Consider the following 12467-nt stretch of genomic DNA (forward strand, 5'->3'; position numbering starts at 1 on the left):
CCGGTTCGTCGCCTGCCTGCCTGCCCGACTGCCGTGCCGGGGACGCACAGCGGCCCCGGCCGGGGGGCAGGAAGGGCGGGGGGGGGGGGCGGCGCGTTGGCGGTCTCGAACAAACAGCACTTTTGCACTTTGCACACGGCACTTCCATGATGTTTGTAATCGCAATGAACAGTACAGTACCGGCACTTTGTCATCGCCGTGCAGTGACCCCCGTACAATGCATGCAAAATGCATGCCTGCTTGCAAATCCAAAGCGGGCGAGGGGAGGGGGGGGGGGTTTGGTTGCAAAAGAGAGGAAGGGGGGGGGGGAACAGCCGAAACGCCCGACGCAGCAGCCAGCCACCGATTGCTGTCCCTTCCCTTCCTTGCCCATCGGTAGGTATGTGCTGTATGTAGTATGCGCAAAAGTACGCTTATAATTAGAGGAGGGGGAGGGAAGCGGTGGTGCATCGTGGGCGGCACAGCAGCGCAAGTGTGCTGCGCGCGGGGGGGGACGGGACGGACGGACGGACGCCGGGGGGGATGGATGGCGCGCATCACGGGCAGGTCGCTAGGTAGTTACAGAATAGGGAAGTGAGGCCGGACCAGTGAAGAAGAGAAGAGCCGGTCCAAGAAGTGGTACGAAATAGGATAGAGCCGTGGTACGAGTATGGTATACAGTACCACAAGACAGAATGGATGACAAAAGGAGACGGCAATGATGTTTTCCGAGGGGGGCAAGGACGGACAAAAGAGGAAAGGTCATCTGGTTCTCCCCCGGCGTGCCCCTCGTCCTTGTCATCATCGTGTTCCCCCCGTCGCTCGTCGTCGGTCATCGTCGTCGTCGTCGCAGAATATGCCGTTCGATGACTGAACTGAACTGAATAAGGTACCAAGGTAACTTACTGCTGGTGCCGGCGGCGCATGGGGCGACAAGACGCCCGTTCATCGGCGCTGCGGGCTCCACCTCTCCGACGCCGCCCGCCGCCCGCGAACATACCGAGCCAACCAACTTAATAAAGTGGTTTTTTCCCCCATCAACTACAACTAGTTAGTCATTTCGTAGCAGCAGTACGTACAGTATATGTATTCATCGCCATCGTTGGGCCATTTTTTTCTTCTTTACCTGCCCGACTCGCCACGTCCGATCCATCTCGGGCTCCCCTTTCCTGACTCTTTTTGATGTTTGTTGTACATCGATCTCCCTATATCTTTTCTTGTTGCAGGATCTGTGTGCTACGACACGACATTGGGGGTGGGCATTGATTGACTTCCCTCTCTATCTCCCGATCGTGCAGATTATTACCCCAGACTTGGGATCGAAACCCTGTCAACGAGGTTGCAACAAACCCTCATTCGAAGCCCCCACGGCTAATGCCCCTCTCCTCCCCTCCCCTCCCCTCGCTGTCCTCCTTGTGAAAAGTAGCAGTAAGAGACAAGAGGGCCGACCCCAATTGACATCATGGCCTTGGCGACGACCACCACCATCACGGCCGACGCCGCCGCCGCCTCCACCGCCAAGGAGTGCTCCGGCCCCCCGAATCCACAGCCGCCGCCTCCGCTGCAGTGCCTGTCCGAGACCGAGACCGAGTCCCAGACCCAGTCACAGTCGGGGATGCCATCACCATGCCTGGGGGAGCGCATGCCGTGCGGGAGACTCAAGACAAAGCACGACGCGGGCTGGCGGCACGTCGTCCGCAACTTTACGCCCTCGTGAGTTTTTGTTTTCCTCTTCGGCTCCGCCAACTCATCTTCGTCTTCATCTTTGTCTCCTTTCTTCATGGTCCATCACACTCGGAGCCCTTTTCTCTAACCCCCCAGCGTGTGGTCTCTCAGCTGGGTTTTCTTTCCTTGTACCATAAAGAAGAAGGTGTCTTGTCTGTTTGCTGACCCATGGAATCAGATGGTTCGCCGTCAACATGGGCACGGGCATCGTCTCGGTGCTGCTGCACAACCTGCCCTGGAACGGCGCCTGGCTGCAGTACGTCTCGTACGTCTTCTTCGCCGCCAACGTCGGCCTCTTCGTCGTCTTCCTCGCCATCTCGCTGCTGCGGTACACGCTGTACCCCGAGATTTGGCGGGCCATGATCTCGCACCCGGGCCAGTCGCTGTTTCTCGGCTGCTTTCCTATGGGCTTTGCCAGTAAGCATGCTTGCTCTCTCGTTCGCCTTGGATTCCCTCTTCATCACGTCCCTTTGCTCTTTTCCTCTCTCCCTCGGATCGTCCGTTGCCAGTCGATTGTAGAGAAATCAGCAGAGGGGGACCGTTCACCCGTGACTGACTTGTCGTTCCTGCCAAAACAGCCATCATCAACATGATGATCTTCTGCTGCAGGCCATGGGGTGACTGGGTCGTCCACCTCGCCTGGGCCTTTTGGTGGATCGACGCCCTCCTCTCCATGGCCACGTGCATCACCATGCCCTTCATCGTCATGCACCGCCACAAGCCCGGCCTGCACAACACCACGGCCGCCCTGCTGCTCCCCATCGTGCCCACCGTCGTCGCCGCCGCCACGGGCGGCATCGTCGCCGAGGCCCTGCCCGACCCGTCCCACGCGCTCGCCACCCTCGTCGCCTGCTACGTCCTCTGGGGCATCGGCCAGACCCTCTCCGGCTGCGTCCTCGCCCTCTACTTCCACCGCCTCACCGTCCACTCCCTGCCCCCGCGCGAGGTCATCGTCTCCGTCTTCCTCCCCATCGGGCCCCTCGGCCAGGGCGGCTTCGGCATCCAGCAGCTCGGCAAGGTCGCCCTCGCCGTCCTGCCCCAGACGGCCGTCTTCCGCGGCGTCGGCGCCGACGTCGACGTCGCCCGCGCCGCCGAGATCCTCTACGTCCTCGGCGTCTTCCTCGGCCTCGTCATGTGGGGGTTCGCCCTCGTCTGGACCAGCTTCGCCTTCATCAGCATCGCCACCATAAAAGACTTTCCCTTCAACATGGGCTGGTGGGGGTTCACCTTTCCGCTCGGCGTCTGGGCCACGTGCACCAGCTTGCTGGCCGTCAATCTCGACAGCGACTTTTTCAAAGTCTCCACCATGGTGAGTACGCACAGAGAATCAAGGCTCCTTGCCCCCCCCCCCCCCGGTTGTCGACCCTGCGGCGATGGTCTAGTGTAGTGTGCGAGTAAATAGCGAGCGGATGCTGACTGGCCATCTTCCGCGACGCTAGATCATATCCCTCGCCGTCGTCGCCCTATGGTTCATGGTCGCCGCCCGGACCCTGCATCTCGTCGTCACGGGCGACATGTTCTTCGCCCCGTGCTTGCAGGACATTCGCGAGAAGGAACAGGCCGCAGGCGGCGACAGGAGGGTATGAGCAGCCGCACCCAGACGCAGACGCGCGCGGCTTTGTTTTACATGCATCATCATCGCCCGAGCTGAATCGGACGCGCAAAGTGAGGGAGGCCTAACATCATATCGTAGTCAGCGGCAAATTGACCACTGCAGAGGAGATGGGTATCGAGGAGAAAAAAAAGTTGTGAGCGTTACAGGCGTGTACGGACGGTAATTATACCGATGCAACTCGAGGCATTTACACAAGGGCACCGGGTTCTTCTTATCTGACAGACACTTTAGTACTAGGTAGTACCTGCCTAAATAAGTACCCAAGTAATTATCTTACGATAAGGTAGTGGTAGTCGATCAAAATGCTCATGTTCTTCCTTGTACCGGTACTGCCTACCGCCTTGGATAAGCGACTTGGCGTGACGCAATGCCATTCCAGACTCAGTCGTCTACCTGCGTCGCCCCTACCACTGCATCTACGCGATGCATCATCATCCATGCAGCCTCCACCTTGATGGGGCAGGCTATCGTCGGCTTGAATTCGTCACGGTCACACCCTCAAACCTCCTCCGACAGGCGTACTGGTGCCGCTTTTGGCAAGGGTTTTTGTTTCTTCTTCTAATTTCTTGCTGTACGTACTTTTTTTTTCCTCTGCGTGTTTGAGAGTTCTGTGGGGCACTGGCCCGTATCCGCCCACTCCCGTCGCGTGCTCATGCTCCGTGATGCCTCGTGATAAAGCGACTACGTACCTCGCCCAAATCATACCAACAAAAGGGCTTCTACTTGAGCCACCTGGCATACGCCCAGCGGATTCTGTCGAGCGCCCTGGCCTGCACCTGTATGCCCTTGATGTTGGCTAAATCGTCAAGGTCTTCTAGGAATTCCTTGCGAACGTCGCGTGGCATGAGCTTGCCTCCCAGATCACGCAGCACGTGCACCTCGCACAGCAGCAGGCCGTGGTCCTTGTAGGAGAGGACGTTGTTCTCCATCGGCCTCGCCTCCGAGAGGATACGGTCGATGTTGCGGAGAACGCGGACGACTCGCCCGGCCTTTCGCTCCTGTCGGTGCCAAGAACGACCGCCGAGCACACCACGCAGATACTGCATGACGCCGATCGAGACTAGGATCCCCGGTGTCAGTCCCACGAAGCCAAACACGAGCTCCTGGCTCTTCAGCAGCGAGTCGATGCCCGTCATGGCTACCTCCAGGTCCACCTTGGTCTTCTGCACCTGAATGAGCAGAGACCGAACGAGGTCGCCGCGGACAGCCCCCATAAACGGGCTCTTCAAGTCCTTTTCGTATGCCCGGAGCACGGGTGTCACGTCCCCTTCGGCCACCTTGCTGCGGATTTCGGCGATCTGAGCGTCCGACAGCGACGAGGCCTCCGCGGCAAAGTGAGGCTTGTCCACGGCGAAATCCACTACCATGCGCTCCAAGCTCTCGCGATCCGCCTTCAGACTGTCTCTGCTCATGATAGCAATCTCGCTTGTTTCATCATGTCGAATCGTCTTAATCACCTTTGCCAAGGGCTGGACGACCCAGTTGAACCAAAAGTCTCGGACCGTCTGGCCGAACCCCGTGATCCAGTCGATGATGTCCGCCTTGCGATTCACGAGGATCCGAAGCATAGTTGTGGAGGACAGCAAGCCAACAACAGCCGGCAGCCAGTAGCGGACAATGCGAGACGGGCGCCCGTTTGCCTGCGCCAGCGATTGCATGGCGTTGAAGTGTTCCGGCAAGGTCCTGTTCATGATACGCAGCAGGCGGCGGGCCAACACGGCCGGTCGGTCTGGCGTGATGTTGTCTTCGAGATGAACCGACAACTCCGGGTCTTCCTCGACGCCGGCAAAGACTTTATCTTCAAAGTCGTCAATGTTGACATCCAGAGTGCACACCTCTTTGAGAACCACGTCCATGAGCGCCACGCTGCGCTCGACCACGCCCTTGAGGTCCTGGTGGTCGTGCACTTCGGCCTTTTCGTCGTCGTGACCGAGCTGGAGGCCCTCGTCGATCAGCACGCCAAGGCCACTTGCTGTAATCTCCCTGAGCTTCTTCAATTGGGCCTGCTTGCGCCGTGCTTCGGCCCGGCAGAGGGCGAGCGGAGACAGGACTTTGCGTTGGATGTTGGCAAAAGAACGCTCCCGAATCGTGTCGCGAACGATGCCGTAGAACTGCTTCCACTGCTGCGACATGCCCGATGCTGTAGAGTCGACGATATCGGCTGGCGCATCTCGCACAGACATGGAGCGCATGCGCGTCCTACTCGAGACGTAAACATCTTGCGTCCATGCCCACAGGCGCAGCGGTGACGTCTGCACAGTATAGAGGCTGCTGTAGGTATAGGAATTGAGGACCTCGGACCAGTACCAGATGTCGTCGCTTAACGGCGTGATGCGGTCCAAGAGGTTGTTGAGGATGGCGCCGTACACCTGGATCGTGGCCTTTGTGACCAACAGCCATTCGATCTCGTTTTCGTATGCGCTCTTTGACACTGTATAGCCAGCGCTCGCGGCGTCCGACTCCCCCTGCCGTGATCTGGCGGATGGGATGCCGGACTGGATGAGAAGGGTCCGTACTCGGCTTGCGGGAAGAAGCGGCTGCGAGGACGAGGTCGTGCTCAGGGACTGAACGATACGGAGCAGCTGATCCAGCCTCGAAGCAGCAGCGGCGTCGGCCACGGCAAAGCCGTGCTCCTCGGCCTCGGAAGCTCCGTCATCGGACGAGCCTTCGGAGAGGACGGGTAGGCGATCGAGGTACGCATCAAGACGCCGCACCTGACTGCAAGGAGGAGCAAGAAGCTGTCAGCAGGCACGGGAACGAAGAGGCCGAGAAGGGCAGCCTAGGGCCACTTACTCGGAGACGAGCGTCATGGTACGATGTTGCCGGAGGTGTAGGATCGCGAGCCCAAGCAACAAGGCGGGACAGGTGCATGGATGGGCCCGGCACTAGTGGTGGCACGCGAGAGGGTGGCCGCAAGACAGAGCCTCATCCGCGGGTATGGACCGGGCTGGCCCAGTGGCGTGCAGGAGTTGCGGGGGAAGAGACGCGTGCGTAGACGGGCGGCACGGCTCCAGGGAGCTGGAGCGTGTTGCGCGGCTTCGAGTGAATGGCACCACGGCGGCGGCGGCGAGGTCCAACGGATGGCGGAGGTGCCGATGATGCGTCTGCTGCTGGTGGATGTGGTAGGTGGTACTTGGTACTGGTGGTGGCGCTGGCCAACGGGCGCGTCACCGATAATCTGCAGGCTGGACAGCACATCATCCAGCCAGAGTCCTGCCTTTGGCGGGCGATCGGATGTCCGTGGTTGGTGGGGCCCGCCCACGCCCGCGGTCTCGTGTTCGGGTTCGATCGATGGCAGCGCCGGTACGTACTCCAGCCAGGCTTGCATGCAGCGCACCACCACAGGTCCGTCTGGTGACCGACGCAGAGGTGCCGTCTCTGTTCCCCAACGAGGTTCCAAGTCCCGCGCGTGCCACCACTGTCGCAGAAGAGGGCGTTCAGCTGAATCACATTTGCGACAATCGACTCTTTCCCAGAGCGAGGTGGCAGTAGCCCGTATTTCGCCATCGCCTGCCCTCGGCACAAATGCATGTACTCTGGAACCTAGGTACCTAGTACTTCGTAGGGTGCACCCGATCGCCTGCTCGCTCGTATTCGCATCGCAGGCCTGCGTGTGTGTGGCTGCGCCAACGCACCAGCCACGGGCCACGTTCCTGTCATCATGCGTTTCTCCAGCGCTGGACCCCCCGGAACATCGGGAAGCCGCCCAGGCGGGTGGGCTCATTCTGGAGCCATCACAGCAGACGGAACCCGCCCCACTGGGGGGGTTTCCAGCTCCTCCCGCTGCTGCGACCGCCGAGGCACAGGGCGCTGAGTGGACGAGTCCAGCGTGCAGCTGCCCCTGGAAACCCGCGCTACAGCGCGGAACCCGAACGCTTTGCCATCTCCTGACCTCAACTGGCATGGTTGGGAGGCGAAGAAAAAAGTAGACCCCCCAAAAACAAGGGTCACTTTAAATGAGAGCCGATAAATAAAATCTCCCTCCTCCCTCTTTCCCCCCCCACCGCGATCTCCTACCGACCCTTTCTGCTTCCAGTCGCTTCAACCGACTGTCGCGGACCTTTTTCCTTTTTGCGTTGTTCACGGTGGTCGTCGCCGCCGCCGCCGCCCGACCCTATTCTCTTGCAATCGGCCGCGCATCCGCAGCCTCCGCGCCAAGATGGACATGGTGTGAGTACCGCTCTGGAAATCCCCCTTATCGTCATCCGACACGTCTTTAACGCGACGTCTCCCAGCAACGCGACCGCAAAGGCCATGGGCAACCAGACCCAGGACTACTTCTCCGTCCTCGAGGAGGTCGGCAAGTACAATGTCCACCTCAACTACCTCGAGCGCCTCTGGGCCGTACGTCTTCCCACCGCCGCCCTCCGCCCCCCTCAACAGAATGTCTGAAAACAGCAGTGGGCTAACTCGGCTGCGCGCAGGCTTGGTATCTCTTCATGCAAAACGACACGCTGGCGACGGGCATCATGAGCTTCGTCATGCACGAAATTGTCTACTTCGGCCGCTGCCTCCCCTTCATGATCATGGACAAGATCCCCTACTTCAACAAGTACAAGATTCAGCAGCAAAAGATGCCGACGCTCAAGGAGCAGTGGGACTGCGCCGCCATCGTCCTCGTCAGTCACTTTACCGCCGAGCTGCCGCAGATTTGGTTTTTCCATCCCATCGCCACGTACTTTGGCATGGACTACGGCGTGCCCTTCCCGACCTTGCTCAAGATGGCCATCCAGATCTCCATCCTCTTCGTCATGGAGGATACCTGGCACTACTGGTTCCACCGAGCGTTGCACTACGGGCCGCTCTACAAGGCCATCCACAAGATGCACCACACCTACTCGGCGCCCTTTGGCCTGGCTGCCGAGTACGCCTCGCCAATTGAGACGATGCTCCTTGGCATCGGCGTCGTCGGGTCCCCGATTATCCTGCTCTGCATCACCGGCGACCTCCACCTCATCACAATGTACACGTGGATCATCTTGCGTCTGTTCCAGGCCATCGATGCCCATAGCGGCTACGATTTCCCCTGGAGCCTGCGCCACGTCTTGCCCGTCTGGGCCGGCGCCGACCACCACGACCTGCACCACGAGAAGTTCATTGGCAACTACGCCTCGAGCTTCCGCTGGTGGGACTATTTCCTGGACACCGAGGCCGGTGCCGAGGCCCACAAGAAGCGTCGCGAGAGGAAGCTCAAGGCCATCCGGGAGGCTAAGAAGCAGCAATGAGCAAGCAGCGGGGAGACGACCCTTACAGGCGAAGAGCCCAAGGGTCACGGTGACAACCCGACAACGCGCACGGCCTCGGCCGACGGGGGGGCAAGCGCGTATCATCTGAGATGCAATAGACTAATGGTCAGTCACGACGATCATGCCAGGCTAGAGGGCAGTGCTGGCATTCACATGGCGTTCGGGAAGTGCGAGCTGAGTATGGCATTTGGGCTCTTGTATATACATTGTGGCCGGTGCACACCTTGTGGCAGGCCCGGGGAAGGCTTAGACGAATACTAATAATACCATCGCCGGCCGATCATTTTGAACCTTGTCATGTTGCCCCGTAAGTTGAAGGCCGCGCAGTCGGCCTACAGCAGTGAGCGATTGGACCCTCTGTAGACGACGCGGCATCGTACTAGATCCGTCTTGCCCATGGACGCTCCACGCTCCATTCCTTATGCTGTGACAGTCTGATGCGCACCACCCAGAGTGCTTGATATCCTGGCACAGTACAGCGCACTCAAATCTTACATCCACCCTTCCAACGCCGTCACTTCTTCGGCGTGCAGCAGTCCGGCCCCGCCTCGCCGACGACGCGGTCCGCCACGTCCCGCACGGCGCAGCTCACGGGCTCGGGCGGCAGCTCGCCGAAGTCCTTGGCCAAGGCGTCGCATACGGCCGCCAGATCGACGTCCTTGCTCGAGAGGCCCTTCGGGTTGTGCGTAGTCCAGCGGATGTACGTGGTGTTGTAGACCTACGATAGCAATGTACCACGTCAGCCCAACGTGGTCAAGCCTCTGCGAGGTGCTCATTACATTGTTTGGGCGGCGTGTGTGGCTGTGACTTTACGTGCTTGAAAGGCAGGCAGGCGGGACAGGGGAGGAGGGAGTGAGGAAGTGGGAGAAAACGCACATTGGACCACTCTGGATGATGGTTCTTGAGCTTGCACTGCAGCGACACGGCCGTCATGAAATCCTTTTTTTAAAGCCCCGTCATCAGCATCGAGACCCTGTCAAAAGAGAGCAGTGATGGGTGTAATAAGGCATCGTCGGCAGGTCACATAGCCCAACGAGGCGCACGCACGCACGCACGCACGCACCCAGGTCTTGGCAAACGTCTTGAACTTGAAGCTCCGCTCGAGAGCCTCCCCGTCCTTGACGAGCGCCCAGCGTCCTTCACCACCAGGGGACGACGGCGACGGCGACGGCCGCGCCAGAAGCGACGCGACGGCCGCCCGCGCGGACGCCTCGTCGGTGCCGGCAGAGAAGCGCGGGCTGGCGCTCGAGCTCGAATTCGGAGGATCCATGGCCGATGCGGTTGACACTGACTGCGATGATGGTGATAATGATGATGATGATGATGAGAAGCGAGCGGGGGGAAAGGGCGGCGGTTGTATCGTGATTGGACGTATCAGCTGAGGGGCACGTGTCAGTGAGCCGGCTATGGCCCGACGTGACATGACGGATGCCACGGCGGAGGAGAGGAAACGAAGAGGAGTACGGCGGCGACGGCGTGCGCGTTGCAGCACGGCCGCTCGGCGTCGATGAGAGATAGCACGTTAATTGCTTCGTACTTGGTCGAGTGTGTGTGAGAGAGAGAAAGAGAGAGAGAGAGAGACAGCTAGCGCCGGCCCCACAGTCAGTGGACCTGCCAGAATCCCCGGAGCCGGGCGGGCACGCAGCCCGTACTAAGGTACTACCTTACTATTGTAGCACGCGCCCGGCTGCGGCGCCCGCGGCGGGTCGGCGTTCGGGGCAGGAACAAGCGGACTCGAACGTAACGTGCGTGCCTCGAGGATCCAACCCCGAGTGACCTCCTCCCTCCTTTCCATAACGGCTACGTCCGCCGCACGTGCGTCATGCAAATCTAAGCGAACCGTTGGTCCCCTCGGAAGACGACGACGACGACGACAGGTGTGAGAAACTAGACTAAATGGGGCTCTCGTTCAGCACAGAGTCAGTTCCAATGGCGGTGCATCACGCCCTTTGGCCCCCCTCCCTTTTCCTGCTCCCCCCATCCGGGCCCGTGACCAACAGTTCCATCGCACTTCCACGTCGTTGGTGGTGACTTGCTCTTCCACACCCTCAAATTCACAGCCGCTCGACATCTATCTGCGTAATTGGACCGTTGAAGCCCCCGGATCGCCACCAACACCTGAAGGAAGTGTCCGTCGGCAACGGCACCCGCCCCGTCCTCATGATTCACGCTCATTTAAGCAGGGGAATGGAGGAAGAAGAGGTCTTCCCGCACATTCGCTGCAAACATTCAACCTTAAATTCCATCTGATATTGACGACACTCGGTCGCGTCCCATCCTAGGCCACCCACCATACAGGCATTACATCCTCGCCCTCGTACCGAGCAAGTGCGTGGTGGTAGCCACCCGAGCAAACTTATTTAACCAGCTACCCTAGACGTCACCAGGGCGACAATATGCACGACTCTACCCGCCGCCAGCAGCTCCCTTCGTCGCATATTGACGTCCAAGTCCCCGTCGATAAGTCCGTCGTGACCCTCCTCAGGGCCGATACCCTTATCCCGGGTCGCGGGGAGCCAATTCGGGACGGCGCCATCGCTGTCCGGGGCAGCACCATCGAGTGGGTGGGCTCGTTCCCGGAGCGCCCTACCGAGTATCATGACATGCAGCCGACTCATGTGTGCGTCCTCATGCCTGGACTCTGGGACTGCCACACCCACTTCATGGGCGTCGACGTGGCCACCTCCATGTCTAACCTCATGAACTTTCTGCCCAACTACAGCGCCCTGATCGGCGCCATCACTGTCGACGATCTGAGACGCACTCTCATGGCCGGATACACGTCGGTGCGCGAGCTCGAGGGGTACGCGGGCGACCTGTGGCCAGCAGTCAGAGACGGGCCGTTGGTCGGACCCAACATCTACTCCTCGATTGCAGCGCTGTCCATCACCGGTGGCCACTGCGACGACCACCTGCAGCCCATCGCCACGATCAGGGACGCCATGGAACACGGCGGGGTGCCCCTTGGCGTCTGCGACGGCGTCGATGAATGCATAAAGACCGTTAGGAGAATGGTCCGGCGAGGAGCCCGTGTCATCAAGGTGTGCTCCAGCGGGGGCGTGCTCAGCCTCGACAATGACCCCGAGGATCGCCAATTCTCCGACGAAGAGCTCAAGGCCATGGTTGACGAGGCGGCGAGGAGCCGTCGTGCCGTCGCGGCCCATGCCATCGGCAAGGCAGGCATCATGGCTGCGCTCCGCGCTGGAGTCAAGTCCATCGAGCACGGCACGTATATCGATGAGGAGGTTGCCGACCTCATGATCGAAAAGGACGCCATCTTTGTGCCGACCCAACACGTTGTCCGGACCCTCGCCACCGACTATATGGACCAGCTGCCGCCATCGATAAAGAGCAAGGTCCTCCGCCTCGACGTACAGTCTAGGGAAGCGTACAAGCTTAGCGTCAGAAAGGGTGTCAAGATAGCATTGGGAACGGACGTAATGAGCAGCGACAAGTCGTCTAAGCTGTCGCATGGAAACAATGCTCACGAGCTGGTATACGCGGTCGAGGCCGGCATGACGCCACTCCAAGCCATTGAGTGCGCGACGGCCAATGGCCCCGAAACACTCGGAGGGCTGGCGCCGCTGAGCGGCCAGCTCAAGGAGGGATACGACGCCGACATCATTGCCGTCAAAGCGAACCCGCTCGAGGATATCAAGGTCCTGACCAACCCGGACAACGTTACACACGTGTGGAGAGCGGGATCGCCCTTCAAGAGTCTGCCGGCCTCCATACGGGAGGAGTAGGTGTCTGAGGCCAGGGGCCTGCGCCTCAACACCGCGAAGCTAGTAGATGTTCATCAAAATATAGACAAGACTTGACCGCGGGTGACAGAGCTGCGAAACCACGCCGAGGCTCGTCTGGCGGTTGGAAACCCAAGCCCCTGCCCCTGCTGCAAGGGG

General features: G+C 60.0%; 5 protein-coding genes across 6 annotated transcripts; 3 read left to right on the forward strand and 2 right to left on the reverse strand.

Annotated features, from left to right (window-relative positions):
* Positions 1-1058: 1058 nt before the first annotated feature.
* On the forward strand, positions 1059-3584 carry SSU1 (Plasma membrane sulfite pump involved in sulfite metabolism). The gene is made up of 4 exons (XM_047989311.1): positions 1059-1692; positions 1883-2121; positions 2283-3013; positions 3144-3584. Exons 1-4 carry the CDS (start codon positions 1442-1444, stop codon positions 3288-3290), a joined length of 1368 nt encoding a protein of 455 aa, XP_047845310.1. The 5' UTR covers positions 1059-1441; the 3' UTR covers positions 3291-3584.
* NCA2 (Nuclear control of ATPase protein 2) lies at positions 3564-6440 on the reverse strand. 2 transcript variants are annotated; one of them, XM_047989312.1, is made up of 2 exons: positions 6113-6440; positions 3564-6037 (listed from the first exon to the last, which is right to left on the reverse strand). In XM_047989312.1, the coding sequence occupies exons 1-2, from the start codon at positions 6127-6129 to the stop codon at positions 4039-4041; spliced, it is 2016 nt and encodes a 671-aa protein (XP_047845311.1). In that variant the 5' UTR covers positions 6130-6440; the 3' UTR covers positions 3564-4038. The 2 variants fall into 2 exon arrangements, with proteins under 2 accessions (XP_047845311.1, XP_047845312.1); XM_047989313.1 differs by having other exon boundaries at positions 3564-6440.
* Positions 6441-7270: 830 nt separating this feature from the next.
* Positions 7271-8847, forward strand: ERG25 (4-alpha-methylsterol monooxygenase). Its single transcript, XM_047989314.1, has 3 exons — positions 7271-7489; positions 7555-7663; positions 7744-8847. The coding sequence occupies exons 1-3, from the start codon at positions 7479-7481 to the stop codon at positions 8542-8544; spliced, it is 921 nt and encodes a 306-aa protein (XP_047845313.1). The 5' UTR covers positions 7271-7478; the 3' UTR covers positions 8545-8847.
* JDV02_007786 (4a-hydroxytetrahydrobiopterin dehydratase) lies at positions 8760-10119 on the reverse strand. The gene is made up of 3 exons (XM_047989315.1): positions 9629-10119; positions 9442-9504; positions 8760-9283 (listed from the first exon to the last, which is right to left on the reverse strand). Exons 1-3 carry the CDS (start codon positions 9986-9988, stop codon positions 9080-9082), a joined length of 627 nt encoding a protein of 208 aa, XP_047845314.1. The 5' UTR covers positions 9989-10119; the 3' UTR covers positions 8760-9079.
* A 435-nt stretch (positions 10120-10554) lies between these two features.
* Positions 10555-12442, forward strand: JDV02_007787 (uncharacterized protein). The gene has a single exon (XM_047989316.1). It carries the CDS (start codon positions 10962-10964, stop codon positions 12309-12311), a length of 1350 nt encoding a protein of 449 aa, XP_047845315.1. The 5' UTR covers positions 10555-10961; the 3' UTR covers positions 12312-12442.
* Positions 12443-12467: the final 25 nt, after the last annotated feature.

The sequence above is a fragment of the Purpureocillium takamizusanense genome, chromosome 7 (assembly GCF_022605165.1).
Source record: "Purpureocillium takamizusanense chromosome 7, complete sequence".
Lineage (NCBI taxonomy): Eukaryota > Fungi > Ascomycota > Sordariomycetes > Hypocreales > Ophiocordycipitaceae > Purpureocillium > Purpureocillium takamizusanense.